General features: G+C 51.2%; 1 protein-coding gene across 1 annotated transcript in view; it reads left to right on the top strand.

The window, feature by feature from the left end:
• The window catches only part of Acot11 (acyl-CoA thioesterase 11), a 53,390-nt gene that overhangs the window by 30,549 nt on the left and 9,092 nt on the right, over positions 1–13,749 (top strand). Inside the window, exons 4-11 of the mRNA XM_036177807.1 lie at positions 2,928–2,988; positions 3,833–3,931; positions 4,295–4,430; positions 7,544–7,697; positions 8,770–8,889; positions 10,408–10,552; positions 11,563–11,618; positions 13,513–13,579. Of these exons, the coding sequence (XP_036033700.1) occupies positions 2,928–2,988; positions 3,833–3,931; positions 4,295–4,430; positions 7,544–7,697; positions 8,770–8,889; positions 10,408–10,552; positions 11,563–11,618; positions 13,513–13,579 (838 nt within the window). The remainder of the gene's footprint in view (positions 1–2,927; positions 2,989–3,832; positions 3,932–4,294; positions 4,431–7,543; positions 7,698–8,769; positions 8,890–10,407; positions 10,553–11,562; positions 11,619–13,512; positions 13,580–13,749) is intronic.

Below are 13,749 nucleotides of genomic sequence, written 5' to 3'. Positions count from 1 at the left end.
GTGCATAATGAGACTCTATCCCCAACAATACAAGACAAAGCAAACCATTTCCAAACATATCTGTAACGACTAAGAACTAATTTTAAACAACTTCCCCGTGACTACCATACCTGAAAAATGGCCAATTATTTCTCCCCACCAGTTTGCAAATCAACTGAGTGTGTGTGTGTATATGTGTGTGTGTATGTGTGTGTGTGTGTGTGTATGTGTGTGTGTGTGTGTGTGTGTGTGTGTAAGATGCCGGTGGAGGCCAGAAGGATTAGCTGAGTTTATAGGTGGTTGTGAGCTACTGGACATGGGTGCTGGGAACTGAACTCAGATCCTTTACAACAGCAGTATGTGCTCTTAAACATTGAGCCGTCTCTCCGGCCCTCTCAGACCTCTTCTAGCACCATAGAAAGATAAGTCAGCGGGGGTTGGGGATTTAGCTCAGTGTTAGAGCACTTGCCTAGCAAGCACAAGGCCCTGGGTTCGATCCTCAGCTCTGGGGGGAAAAAAAAGATAAGTCAGCTTTAAATCACTAATCCCCTAGTCCCTGTGGGGAATCTATTCCCCGACCCCCGATGGGTGCCTGCAACCCTGACTGGCATCAATCCCTACATACAACGTGATGTCTCCTATAGATACAAAGCCATGATGAAGCTTAGTTCAAAATTAGGTAAGTCAAGGTTTAACAATGAAAGGCTGTCCTATAACCCCAGCTATGCTAGAGCCTAGGATGGGAGGATCATGAATTGATTATGAATTCAAGACCAGCATGAGCTACAGAGTAAGTTCAAGGCCAGTCTGGTGGGCATCTTAGTGAGATCCTGTCTTAAAACTGAAGTGAAAAGGAAGCTGGGGGATTCAGTTTACTGAAGAACACTTGCCTGTGGCCCTAGGTTCAATCTCCAGTATTGGGGTGGAGGAGAAGAGGGGAGCTTATGATAAAATTGATCAATTATAATAATAAGCTTCCATAAACACTAGAAACGTTGAAGTTATTTCTCCCTTTTTAAACTAATTTTATGTGTATGGATGTTTTGCCTGCATATATGTCTGTGTACCACATGTGTGTCGTATTCACAGAGGCCAGAAAGGGTGTCAGATTCCCTGGAATTGGAGTTACAGATGCTTGGAGCCGCCCTATAGGTGCTGGAATTGAACCTGGGTCCTGAGCAAGAGCAGCCAGTGCTCTTAACCACTGTGCCATTATTCCAGCTCGCTTTTTCCACTTTTACCTTTTTCAATGTCTTTTTCGAGACAGAATTTCTCTGTGTTCCCTTGGCTGTCCTGGAATTTGCTCTGTAGACCAGGTTGGCTTTGACTCACACAGATCCAACACAGCCTGTCTAGAATCCTGGCCCTGTTTGGGGTTGGTTGGGAGACCTTGTTAGCTGGGTGACCTTGGACAAAAGACTTAACCTTTCTGATCAAAGGTGTGTGCCACTGCCACCCGGCTCTTCTCTAACTTTCCATCATGAAAATTTCCAAGCACATGGATGTCAGGGCATGCCACTATTGCTAGGACCCGATAGGTGCTGCCGCCTTGCCGCCTTGCTTCATCAACACATGGGTAAAAACACATTTTGCAGATGACACTTTCCTGCCTGAGTGTCAGTATTGCTGAGAACATTCACAGAGATGACTTCCCAGCACTGTGAGCAGAAGTCACTCACCGAGCCCCTGAACTGACCAGCCGGGTGCTGGGTTGAGTCACCCTACCTCTCACTGGACCTTGGAGGCATAGGCAGTCCCCCTGCATTCCCAGAGCTATACATACAAGGAGGTGGGCTCAGAGAAGTGAGGTGACTTGTCCCAGGTCACCAACTGGTGTTGTGACAGTTGAAGCAGAGCATGACCAACCTCGTCTTGTGTGGCCACACTGTGGCCTTGTGACTGGCACGCCACTTGGCTTTGGTGGGGGGCAGTGCACTCTGCATGTTCATGAGCCAAGGTGAAGAGAGGTAAAAGGACTTCTTGAGGTCACAGTGACTGAACTTTCACTTTCAGTGAAAAATCCAGCCTTTTGCCCTCTCCATCCCCATAGCCCATCAGCTGGGCATGCTCTGCAGCCTCTAGTCAGGCACAGGGCAGGCTAGGTGGCTCCCCAGAGATTTATGTGGACATGTGGACATTCCTGGGACAGGCTACAGCTGGGAAGAACTGGGCTGGTTCAGTCAACACAGCCTGTCTAGAATCCTGGCCCTGCTTGGCCTTAGTTGGGAGACCTTGTTAGCTGGGTGACCTTGGACAAACAACTTAACCTCTCTGATGTCCAGCCCCCTTTAAACCCATCTCCAAGTTTGAGATTCGAATGTGGAAATGCACACATAGCACCTTGAAGTGTCCCATTTTTCTGTCCCCTCCTCTTTCCCTCCATTGGCACTTGGCAAGCGTTTGGTAAATGTGGATGTGTTAACTCAGTGGGCCACTGTTTATGGAGGTCTCACCCTGCTGCCTGTGCTTGGTGTGTTGGTGAGCAAAACGCATGCTCCCCGGGTTGGGATGTGACTCACAGCCGAGCGTGTGACTGCTCCCCACAGGCCCTGGCTTTCATGAACCACAGACATGAAATGGAAGAGAGAGCCAAAGCCAGGGGCTTTGGCCCAGTGTGGTTGAAGGGCTGGAGAGGCAGGGGTCACACTCCAGGAGGAGTGTTGGAAGGTGAGCTCTGGACACTGTGAGGGCAGGAGAGCTGCCCCAGGGAGGGGACTGTAGGGCAAAAAGAGGCCACAAAGCCTGGACAGTGGGGCGGGAGGAGTGAGAAGCGTAAAATCTGGTGCTCTGGAAGTCTCTCCACCTGTGGAGAGTGCTCCTGTTGTCCTCTGGCTTGGTGACATTGCAGACATGACTATGTTCTGGGAGTTTTGAAGTGCTTCTGTTAACCCCATCTCTGGTGCTGGGCGTCTGAGGCCCCTGTCCTCACCCTGATTTCCTCTCTTCAGTGTCGGCCAAGTGGTGAACATCAAGGCCAAGGTGAACCGGGCCTTCAACTCCAGCATGGAGGTGTGTGTGGCTGGCCCTGCTGGGGGTGGGACGGCCCTTCCCTTCCACTCAACCCAAGACCCCTCACACTGTAGGACCCTGACTAGAGTTCCGAAATGGCTGGCTGGGGAGGAGGACTGGAAGGCCTTCGTTGCTAACATCCCATAGCGCAGGAGGGCTCATGGAGGCCAGGAAGGGGAGTGGGCTTGCTCACTCACGGCTTCTACTCCTGGCCAGGCACATTAGGCAGCAGGTGGTGAAGGTCTGGGGCAGGCAGTACTGTATCTGGTCATGGTGCTGCAATGGGAGAGCCTGGGCTTTTGCCTGTTAGCTTGCCTCAGTGGTCTCGTCCCCACATCTGTACAATGGGCCCATGGCTCCTGCACTGAAGGTTTAGTGGGAGGGTGGTGCAGTGATATACAGGCTTTGTGAGCGACTGAGGACTTCATTTCTTCTCCTGGGCTTTATTTAGATCCTGCAATGTTACCCAATGAGTCATTGATTCCTGAGAGCCGCAGAGGCTGGGGTTACAGGGTCCTGACTGTGCTTCTGGGCAGCACACAGATGCCCAGTTACTCCCTAGGCATCCCACAGATCTGCCCTTTCAGTAGTAACAGTGTTTAACCCTTTCAGCAATCCCTCCAGAGTAGCTGTGGCCACACCCATTCTGTAGACCGGAAACAGACTCAGAGAAGGCAAGGGAATTGCCCAAGGTTTTCCAGGGAACCAAGGGGAGGTCAGAAACAACTGGTGTTCCACACCTGATAGGTGACAGAGAAACTCCAGAGGCCCAGCCTGGTGGCTCTTTAGTCTCACCAAGCTGCAGGTCTTGATTCTCAGTGTCCACGCCCCTCCCCGTCTCTAGGTGGGCATCCAGGTGGTCTCCGAGGACCTGTGCTCTGAGAAGCAGTGGAATGTGTGCAAAGCCTTGGCCACCTTTGTGGCCCACTGGGAGCTCTCCAAGGTAGACACGGCTGTCCCAGCTGCCCAGTTATACCTGCCATACCCCCCCAGTGGGACGATCCTACCCAGGTCCCTCCTCCTCCCTTCCCATCTCTTCCTGCACATTTAAACAAGAGGAATCTTCAGAACACTGTGTTCTAAACAGATCCCTCTGTTTTCTGGGCCTTTGTCCAAGAAGGGGTCTTGGGGGACATTAGAGAGAACTATGCCCTGCTGGCTTACAATGGAGACAGGAAGGTGGGCACAGAGTGGAGAGATCTCTGGAGTGCTCCCCCCCCCCTCCCCAGCAGCCCAGACCCACTAGGTACCAGGCATCAGGCCACTGTGCTCTTAGGAAACTTGTCCCCTGTCTCTTGGCCGACAGGTGAAGCTGAAACAGGTCATACCATTGACAGAGGAGGAGAAGACGGAGCACGGGGTGGCAGCTGAGCGCCGGCGCATGCGGCTGGTCTATGCAGACACCATCAAGGACCTCCTGAGCCACTGTGCCATCCAGGAGGGTGAGTGTGGCTATGTGTATAAGAGGGGAGCTGGGTGTACGCAGGAGGACAGCTGGTGTCCTCGAACTCCCTTTGAATGGAAGGGGTAAGAGATCCCCTAGGGACCTCTGTCCCTGGTGGCCTCAGGCTCCTCTGGCCTCCTAGATCTCTTCCAGGGAAAGCAGATGCTGGGGCCATTCCCTCACAGCCCAGAAGCAGTGGAGATGGAGTGGGTAGGTCCTATTGGAACCCCTGTCACACACAATGCATTTGGGCCTCTGGAGATGTGTGGGATGATAGGGTGGGAAGGTGTTGGGCTAGGCTTTGAAGACTTATAGGAATTTTAAAAAGTGTCTGTGTACAGGTGTGTGTGTGTTTTCTTTTCCCCCCAAGAAAAATAAAAAGATGAAAAGCAAGGCTCCCTCCATCCCAGAGCCCAAGTCATCTCCCTTGAGGCAAAGACTGCTACCTGGTTTTGAGTGTCTTTATAGGGTGCTCCCTGTCATTGTGAGTCATTTAGTCCCTGTTTCCAGCCCTAAGGGAACACATAGGACACATTGTGCTGTATCTTGATGTTGATTTTTTTTCTTTATAAAAATTTCTCTTGAGCCAGGCGGGGGTGGCTCATGCCTTTAATCCCAGCACTCAGGAGGCAGAGCCAGGCAGATCTTTGTAAGTTCGAGGCCAGCCTGGTCTCCAAATCGAGTTCCAGGAAAGGCGCAAAGCTACACAGAGAAACCTTGTCTCAAAAAGCAAAAACAAAAACAAAAACAAAAAACCTCTCTCGATGATTGTTCTTTGTTGGTACGGGATGATATGCCTTGGGATTTTGGCAGGTGGCGAGGTGAGGAAGGTGTTCTACAGGGGATGAAGGCCCTGGGGCTAGAAACAGGAACTTTGGGTTCTTTATCCATCTCCATGGTCTTTTTTTTTTTTTTTTTTTTTTTTAAGATTTATTTATTTATTAAGTTTACAGTGTTCTGCCAGCATGTATTCCTGCAGGCCAGAAGAGGACACCAGATCTTATTACAGATGGTTGTGAGCCACCATGTGGTTTCTGGGAATTGAACTCAGGACCTCTGGAAGAACAGTCAGTGCTCTTAAGCTCTGAGCCATCTCTCCAGCCCCCCATCTCCCTGGTCTTATGTAAGGTCTTCCTTGATGCTAAAGTTGAAAGAGCCAATTTCAGACAAATCAAAAGTAACTTGGCTGAGCCAAGTGACACACACCAGTAATCTTAGCATTCTGGAGACTGAGGCAGGAGGATCATGGTTAGAGGCCAGCTTTGATGACATATGAGGTTCAAGATCACCCTGGGATATGTAGTGAGATCCTGTCTCAAAATACACAAACAAAAACTGAGTGTTGGCTGAGCATAGTTGTTCATGGACTAGAAGGGACATGGACTAGGAGGCTGAGGCAGCAGGATCAGGAGTTCAAGACCAACCTGCCTATACTGAAAGTTTGAGGCCAGCCTGCACCACATGAAACCCCACCTTATCCCCTCAACTCCTCCCTCCCCTCAAAATACCTGCAAGAACACCTGGTGTAGTGGCTTATTCCTGTAATTCTAGTACTTGGAAAGCTTGAGGCAGGAACATGCTATGAGTTTGTTCCTGAGCTATAGAATGAGTTTCCCGCTCAAAAACCCCAAGAGAGGATCTGTGAGATGGCTCAGCACATAAAGAAACTTGCTGTGTGAGCTTGATAACCTGGGTTCAATTCCCAGAACCTACTTAAAGGTGAAAGGAGAGAGCCGACTCCACAACATTGTCTTTTGGCTTTCATATGCCCTCTGTGGCAAAAAGCACCCCCCCATCATCATCATCATCATCATCATCATCATCATCACAATAATAATAAATTAACAAAACCAAACCAAAAGAGAGCCAGACAAGGTGTCACATTCCTATAACCTCAGCACTTGGGAGGCAAAGGCAGGAGGATCACCATAAGCTTAAAGACAGCCTGTTCTATATACTGACTTCTAGCCCAGTCAGACCTACAAGGAGAGATCTTGTCTAAAAAACAGACAAAAAACACAGAGGTTCTGGTAGAGTATTTGACTAACATGCACACGGACGGCCCTGTGTTCAAGTCCCACCACTGAAGACAGCAAACCCCACAAACCAGGTAATTGTTCTTTGCCAAAATGGGGAGCGAGCATATGGAACTCACTGTCTGCATGCTGAGCTCTGAGTTCACTGAGCCTGTCATGCTGGGCTTAGGGGATGCTGGGGGAAACCCAACTCTTCCAATTGGTTTGGTTCTATGGATCTGTCCATTCTGTCACAACCCTCCGACAGCCTGCCTCCAAGGGTCAGTCTTGATACCTCTGCCTGGCATCCAAGCCTCAGACCCTTATTCAGCCCCAGGGCCTGTGTCCCCCCCTAAGCTTACCCAAATGCCTTGGCGCCTGCCAGCACCTCAACCAGACTTGGGTTTCTGTCGTTCTCAGCTTTTGCTTCCCTGTCCTGCCTTTCCTGGGACATCCCACCAGGCCTTCCACCCGAGTGAGTGAAGGTTGTCTCTCTGCTGGGTCCTGTGCAGAGGACTCTCAGGATTCTGGAGACACTCGACAGCACCTTGCTTCAGTTGGCCACGTTGGCATCAGCTCCCTGCAGCCCTGAGGCCCTGTTTGCTCACTGGCCTCTCCTGGCCTGGGTGTCTCAATGCCACTCCTGCAAGGAACAGGGACTGGTCAGGGGAGCAGGCAGCAAGGACCGTCCTAGAAGTGTAGCCACTGACTGTGAGCTGAGCACATGACAGCCACAACCACCCTCACTGACACCCAGTTCCATCTGGCTGGGGATGACACTTGCTCCTTATAGATGGGTGTCCGAGATCCAGGAGTTTGCTTGACGCATCTGTGGTCATACAGCCTGTGTTGGGTGGGGCAGGGGTTGTTGGCTCAGGTGTGCCTCATCTCACAGCCATGCTCTGTCTGCTGCCCTGTGGCAGGCTTATGTCCCTCCTCCCATGTCCTTCCATTCTTTACCCAGAGCCATTCTAGGCCTTGTGATCTTTTGGTGGTGTTAAATTAATGCTCCAGGGTGGGGATCGGTGTCTTGGGGTTTCCACGGACAGTCTGTCCTTAGGGATCTTCTCACCTCCCTGCCTTGCTCCCTGACCAGATCTAGACAAGGACTGCGATAATATGGTGCCAGCAGAGAGGACCCGAGTGGAGAGCGTGGAACTGGTGTTGCCTCCTCATGCCAATCATCAGGGCAATACCTTTGGGGGCCAGATCATGGCCTGGATGGAGAACGTGGCCACCATTGCAGCCAGGTGAGACAGCCGCTCTTTGTGTCTTCTCTGTTTCTTTCAGAGGTTGTTTTCTTGGCAGGAGAAACCCTTACTAGGTCAGTAGTCAAGGTTCCAGAAGCGTGGGTGTTCTCTGAGGATAACCCTGGGTTTTCACACATGTGAAGCCAGAGAGGAGCCATTTCTGTGAGCTGGCCATGACTTCTTCTCCCCACCCATGGCCACATTCCTTGTAGCCACTGGGAATCTCCCCACCAGACTGACTCTGAGGCCTCCCTGGATCTGGCTCTGCCTGCACTCCAGCTGGTAACTGCTCCTTCAGGCTTTGCTCCCCCCCCCCAACTTTTCCAGGCCCTCATTTTGCTCCTGTGTGACTTCCCACCATTCAGCACACTGCCCAGCCCCACCATAATGTCACCATAGACCGATCCCTCTTTCTAATGGACTGGAGTTCATGGCACTCAGTTGTCAGGGATTTTAAAAGGTAGTTGTGATAACCAGTGGTCATTAATCCACACCCCCGTGCCTCCATGACTTTGTCTTTGCTGTCCTTTCAGCCACTTTCCTCCACTAGGCTTGTTTCCATTCTTAGAGCCCAGCTCAGGCCACCTCTTCTCTGAGGTTAAGTTGGAAATAGTGTCTAAGTAATAATATTTGAGAAGCCTGGCCTGTGAGTGTGAGACTTGAGGAATTCGGGGCCTGGATGATCAGGGAAGGCTTCCTGGTGGAGGAGGACCTCACTGGGGTCTCCAGTGACAAGAAGCTTTTCAGGAGGGGTGGGCCTCGAGGTCTCAGGGGACATAGACATTGAGGCAGAAATGCCAAGGGAAGGAGGGGAAGGGCTTTGCTCCAGGTCATACTCTCGTTCACTTTCTTCCAACCTCAAATTTAGCTCCTTTCTAGCCGTGCACAGTGGCTTCAGCATGCTAAGCTGGAAGCAGCTTTAGTGCTATGCATGGAGCGGAATCATCCCTGGACTGGGGCAGAGGACCAGGTCCAGGATGGGTTAGGGGCTAAGGACTAGAGAAGGCTAGCCCAAGCACCCTGATGCAGTACCGACCATGTCTTCTGTCTCTCTTCCTGTTCTTCCTCCCAGCCGGCTCTGTCATGCCCACCCTACACTCAAGGCCATCGAGATGTTCCATTTCCGAGGCCCGTCACAGGTGGGGGACCGTCTGGTGCTCAAGGCCATCGTGAATAACGCCTTCAAGCATAGGTGAGGGGTTGGGATGGGTGGAACTGGGCCACCAAGGGCCGAGGGTTCTTCCTGATGCCAGAAACTACCCAATGCAGACCTGCCAAGCCTCTCCCCAGCAGATGAGGTCTGAATTGCCGAGTGTTCACATGGCCCGAGTTTAGCTAGTATTCCCTCTTCCGGAACGGTCTGACTCCCATTGTTGTCCAATGGCGGAATTGGGGTTTTTCTCTGGGTTTTCCATAGGTGCTGCGCCTCCCGCCAGCTGGAAGCTGCCCTGTGCTTGTGTGCCCCATCTCTCTTCTACTTGACTGGAGGACCGAGCTCTGGGGGTGCACTGATCATAGGGTTGCTCTGGGGGTGCACTGATCATGGGGTTGCTCTGGGGGTGCACAGATCATAGGGTCTCTCTGGGGGTGCACTGATCATAGGGTCTCTGGGGGTACACTGATCATAGGGTCTCTGGGGATGCACTGATCATAGGGTCGCTCTGGGGGTGCACAGGTCATAGGGTCTCTCTGGGGGTGCACAGGTCACAGGGTTGCCTGGGGGTGCACAGATCATAGGTTGCCTGGGGGTGCACAGGTCAAGGGTCTCTTCTTGCTCAAGTTTCCCCGATGCTTTCCTACCCATGTCCTAAAACAGGTATTCTAACCTCTCACCTTGGAGTAAGTTAGATGGCCAGTCTCACCACAGCTGGCTTCAAGTAAAGGCTATTTCTGAGAACTTGTGTGCTCATTAAGGGTGAGCAGTCTGGAGCGGGGCGGCCTGGGTTCAAGTTCGGCTCCACTGCTCACAGGTTGTGCAACTTTGACTTTCTCCGAATCCCCAGGGCTGGGATTATAAGGTTGACCTTCAATTCACATTAATCCTTCTGCCTTGGCATCCCTAGTATTGAGATTACTAGCATATGCCAGCATGCCTAGCTTCCTTTGTAGTTTTCAATGACTTAATTTTTAAGAAATTACATTTATTTATTTATAGCGGGGTGTGTGTGTGTGTGTGTGTGTGTGTGTGTGTGTGTGTGTGAGAGAGAGAGAGAGAGAGAGAGAGAGAGAGAGAGAGAGAGCGAGCGCTGAGCATACCCACGTGAAAGTCAGAAGACAGTTTGTGGGAATCCGTTTTCTATTTTTGACTATGTAGGTCCCTGGGGTCAAACTTGGGTCATTAGACTTGGCAGCAAACCCTTTTCCTGCTGAGCCGTCTCACCTGCCCCCTGGTGACTTTTGGGTGTCTTTGTTTTCTTGCTTTGTTGACTTCCTGGGCTGTTAGCCTGAGGTCTGGCTGGGCATGTTCATTTCTCACTGTATCGCACACACTAGGTGCTCTGTAAGTTTACCGAAGAGGACATGTATGGTTCTGAAGGCCAGTGAGATTTGGATCTGATTGCTGGAAGAACTGTAGGGAGTGTGTACACACTCTATGTGCACCAGCCTGCCTGTGTGTGTACTAGTGTGTTAGTGTGTGAGTGTGTGATATGGAAGGGCGTGGGTTGGGGAAGGTCTGTTGAACTTGACTCCATCCTTCACTTGACCTTAGCATGGAGGTGGGCGTGTGCGTGGAGGCTTATCGCCAGGGGGCCGAGACCCAGCGACGGCATATCAACAGTGCCTTCATGACCTTTGTGGTCCTGGACAAAGATGACCAGCCTCAGAAGCTGCCCTGGATTCGTCCCCAGCCTGGGGTAAGTGTCCTATCCCCAAATTCCCTCACTTGTCACTCTGTGACAGTCCCATCCCTGGCTCTCCACTGAGGTACAACCAGATCTGAGTGTCCTGGTCATGACTCAGGGATTCACCTATGAAGCTGGGTACCTGTTCTGCTTCCCAGAACGAGAACATGCCGTGGGGTCTGGCTGATGTCGGGGGATCATGGACCTGAACAGCCCACGGGTTGCAGAGACCTCTGGCTTGGGAGCCCCAGGCTGCTAGGGCCTCACTCCTGCCACATTCTTGAACACATATTTTTGTGAATTTCAGTCTTTATCTGTGTGGTTAGTGTTCTGTAAATTCTGCCTGCCAAGATGTGGCTGTGGGGAAGCCACTGCCTGCAAAGCCTTGCAGCCTTTGAGAAATTGTGAGGGTCAGCATTATGGGGACAGGGCAAGGGCACATGGATGTCTGGGTTCTGTGTCTGTGGTTTGTTGGAGGCCAGTTGCCATCTTTGTGATTTTGAGTTGTGGTAAGGCTGTAGAGGAGGTGAGTTCTGAAGCTGGTCTTCTGAGTTCTGATCCCGGCTCCACCCCATACTCCTGTGACCTTGGGAACATTCAGCTCTCTGAGCCTCCTGTGTAAACTGGGAATTGCAGGCTCTAAGCTCAGGAACTAGAACAGAAAGCAGGTGTGCTCTCAAGCAGGGCCCTCATGAGGGCCTAGTTCGCAGCAAGTGCCCAGTGAGTGTGGCTCTGGGTACCACCGTGGGGTCTTTTCACCGTCTCATTCTACAGTGGGGAAAACTGAGGCCCAGAAGGGGGCCGGGATACCCAAGGTCACCAAAGGCTCCATGGGAAGCTAAAGTACAGCTCGGGGCCCTGGCACTTTCCTAGGAAGGATGTTTTGATCCCTGCTGCCCTAGCAAGATCTAGGCTTCTCTATAGACTGCAGGGTCCTCTGGCCCCGGAGGACAGGGATGGCAGAGCTATGGGCTAGCTGGACATCCCACCTATACCACAACCTGTCCTTGCTTCCTTCCTAGGAGGGGGAACGGCGATACCGAGAGGCCAGTGCCAGGAAGAAGATCCGCCTGGACAGGCGAGTGGGGCTGGGCAGTGGGAGGGACGTGCATCAGGGCTGGGCTCCACCTGCTGGCTCCAGACATTTGAGCTTCTTCTGGTACTCCTGGGCTCAGTACTGGGTTGTCTTCCCCATCCTCTTTATTTTTATTTTATTTTATTTAGAGATAGGTATACCATGAATGGTGGTCTTATTAATAAGATCAAACCTGAGCCAGGTAGTGGGGTGAATGCTGGAAGATCAGAGAGACAGAACAAGCCACAGCTTCCTCACCTTGCCAGTTCCTCAGCTGACCCTGTTTTCTCAGACTGGAAACCTCTGAGTCCTCATCCAAATGGGTCTCTCAGCTGAACTGTGCTGCTCCAAAGCCTAAAAGCTTAACCAGCCAAATGCTTCTAGTTTCTGGTCTTCACGCCTTATATATCTTTTCTGGTTTCTGCCATCACTCCCTGTGATTAAAGGCTCACTTTCTGGGATTAAAGGTGTGAGTCACCATGCCTGGCTATTTCCAAGTGGCCTTGAACTCACAGAGATCCTGGCTCTGCCTCCCGAGTGCTGGGATTAGAGGCGTGTGCTACCACCGCCTAACCTCTATGTTGAATATTGTGGCCGTCCTGTTCTCTGACCCCAGATAAGTTTATTAGCGTGCATAATATTTTGGGGAACACAATACCACCACAGACAGGAGCTCACACTGTAGCCCTATAGCCTAGGCTGGGCTGGAATTCACTAAGTAGTTCAGGCTGGTCTTGAACTCTTGGGAGTCCTCTGCCTCTGTCTTCTGGGTGGGCCCTTTGTATAGCATAGTCTTCTGCCTTCAGTGTTGTCACACAAAGCGTCTTACTGTTCTTGCATTCACTGGGACACTGAGCACAGAGAGTTAGGTCTCTTGCCTTCAGGACACACAGTTGAGAGCGATCTACTGATGACGGCTTGATCCGGGGATTTTTAAATTTTTTTTTTTTTTTTTTTTAGCTGAGGATCGAACCCAGGGCCTTGCACTTGCTAGGCAAACGCTCTACCACTGAGCTAAATCTCCAACCCCTTAAATCTTGTTTTTATCCCATTGACTCTGAAGCCTGTTTGGCTTGTTTGATGAAAGGATCAAGTCTCAGCATTTGGTGGGGATGAGGCAGAGGATTGCCACAAGGCCAGCCTGGGCTACATAGAGAGATCTGTCTCAACCAAAACAAATTAACTGAAAGAAAGCCCATAAAGGTTTAGAGCACAGACCCAGTGGCTCAAGACATGTAACCTGGCAAGTCTGAGTCCACTGTAAAGTACCTTATAAAACTGTAGAGTGGGGTGGATGGCTCAGCGGTTAAGAGCACTGGCTGCTCTTCCAGAGGACCTGGGTTCAACCCCCAGCACCTACATGGCAGGACACAACTGTGTGTAACTCCTGTTCCATGGGGCTCCAATGCCCTCACACAGACATACATGCAGGCAAATCACCAGTGCACATGAAATAAAAATAAATAAATCATAAAAGAGTTTAAACAACAAACTGTAGAGTGTTGTAGATGCATCCAGGCTCACACACTGTATTAATAAGAAAAGCCTGCATTTCTAGGACATTTATCATATGCTAAGCCCCATGCTCCTTGCAAAGCCCCTCAGAGGTAGAGATGGCATGGATTCCATTCCAAAGAGAATACTGAGGCATGGGTGAAGGGGACCCTGGGCCTGCCTGGTCCATTTCTCCTTTCCAGTGCCCTGTGAACTGCCTGGGGTGCTAGCTGAACTCATGTGTTCCCCAATGCTGTTTTCTGGGTGTCGGTGTACCCTGTCGCCCTGCCAGGGAGAGTCTTCAACCTCATTGGGCTCAGCATGGGCCTGGCATGCAGTAGGCAATGATATTTGCTAAGAACAGTGGACTCTGAGAGACCCAGGCTGTCTTCTTCCCTTTCAGGAAGTACCTTGTGTCCTGTAAGCAGGTAGAAGTGGCCCTGTCTGTCCCCTGGGATCCTAGCAACCAGGTAAAACCCTTCGTTTCAAAGCCTACAGGGCCCTTTTCCTTTCCTTTGGCCAGAGTGGTTTTTGAGGGAAATCTCACAGGTCCACGACCACGGACGGGAAACCCTTTGCTTTTTCCTGATTGCGGTTCACACACAACATGTGTGTGTCTCCTGTTTTGTAAGAGGGAGGA

The sequence above is a fragment of the Onychomys torridus genome, chromosome 2, assembly GCF_903995425.1.
Source record: "Onychomys torridus chromosome 2, mOncTor1.1, whole genome shotgun sequence".
In the NCBI taxonomy this organism is placed as follows: domain Eukaryota; kingdom Metazoa; phylum Chordata; class Mammalia; order Rodentia; family Cricetidae; genus Onychomys; species Onychomys torridus.
This window is presented reverse-complemented; position numbering and strand designations above follow the sequence as displayed.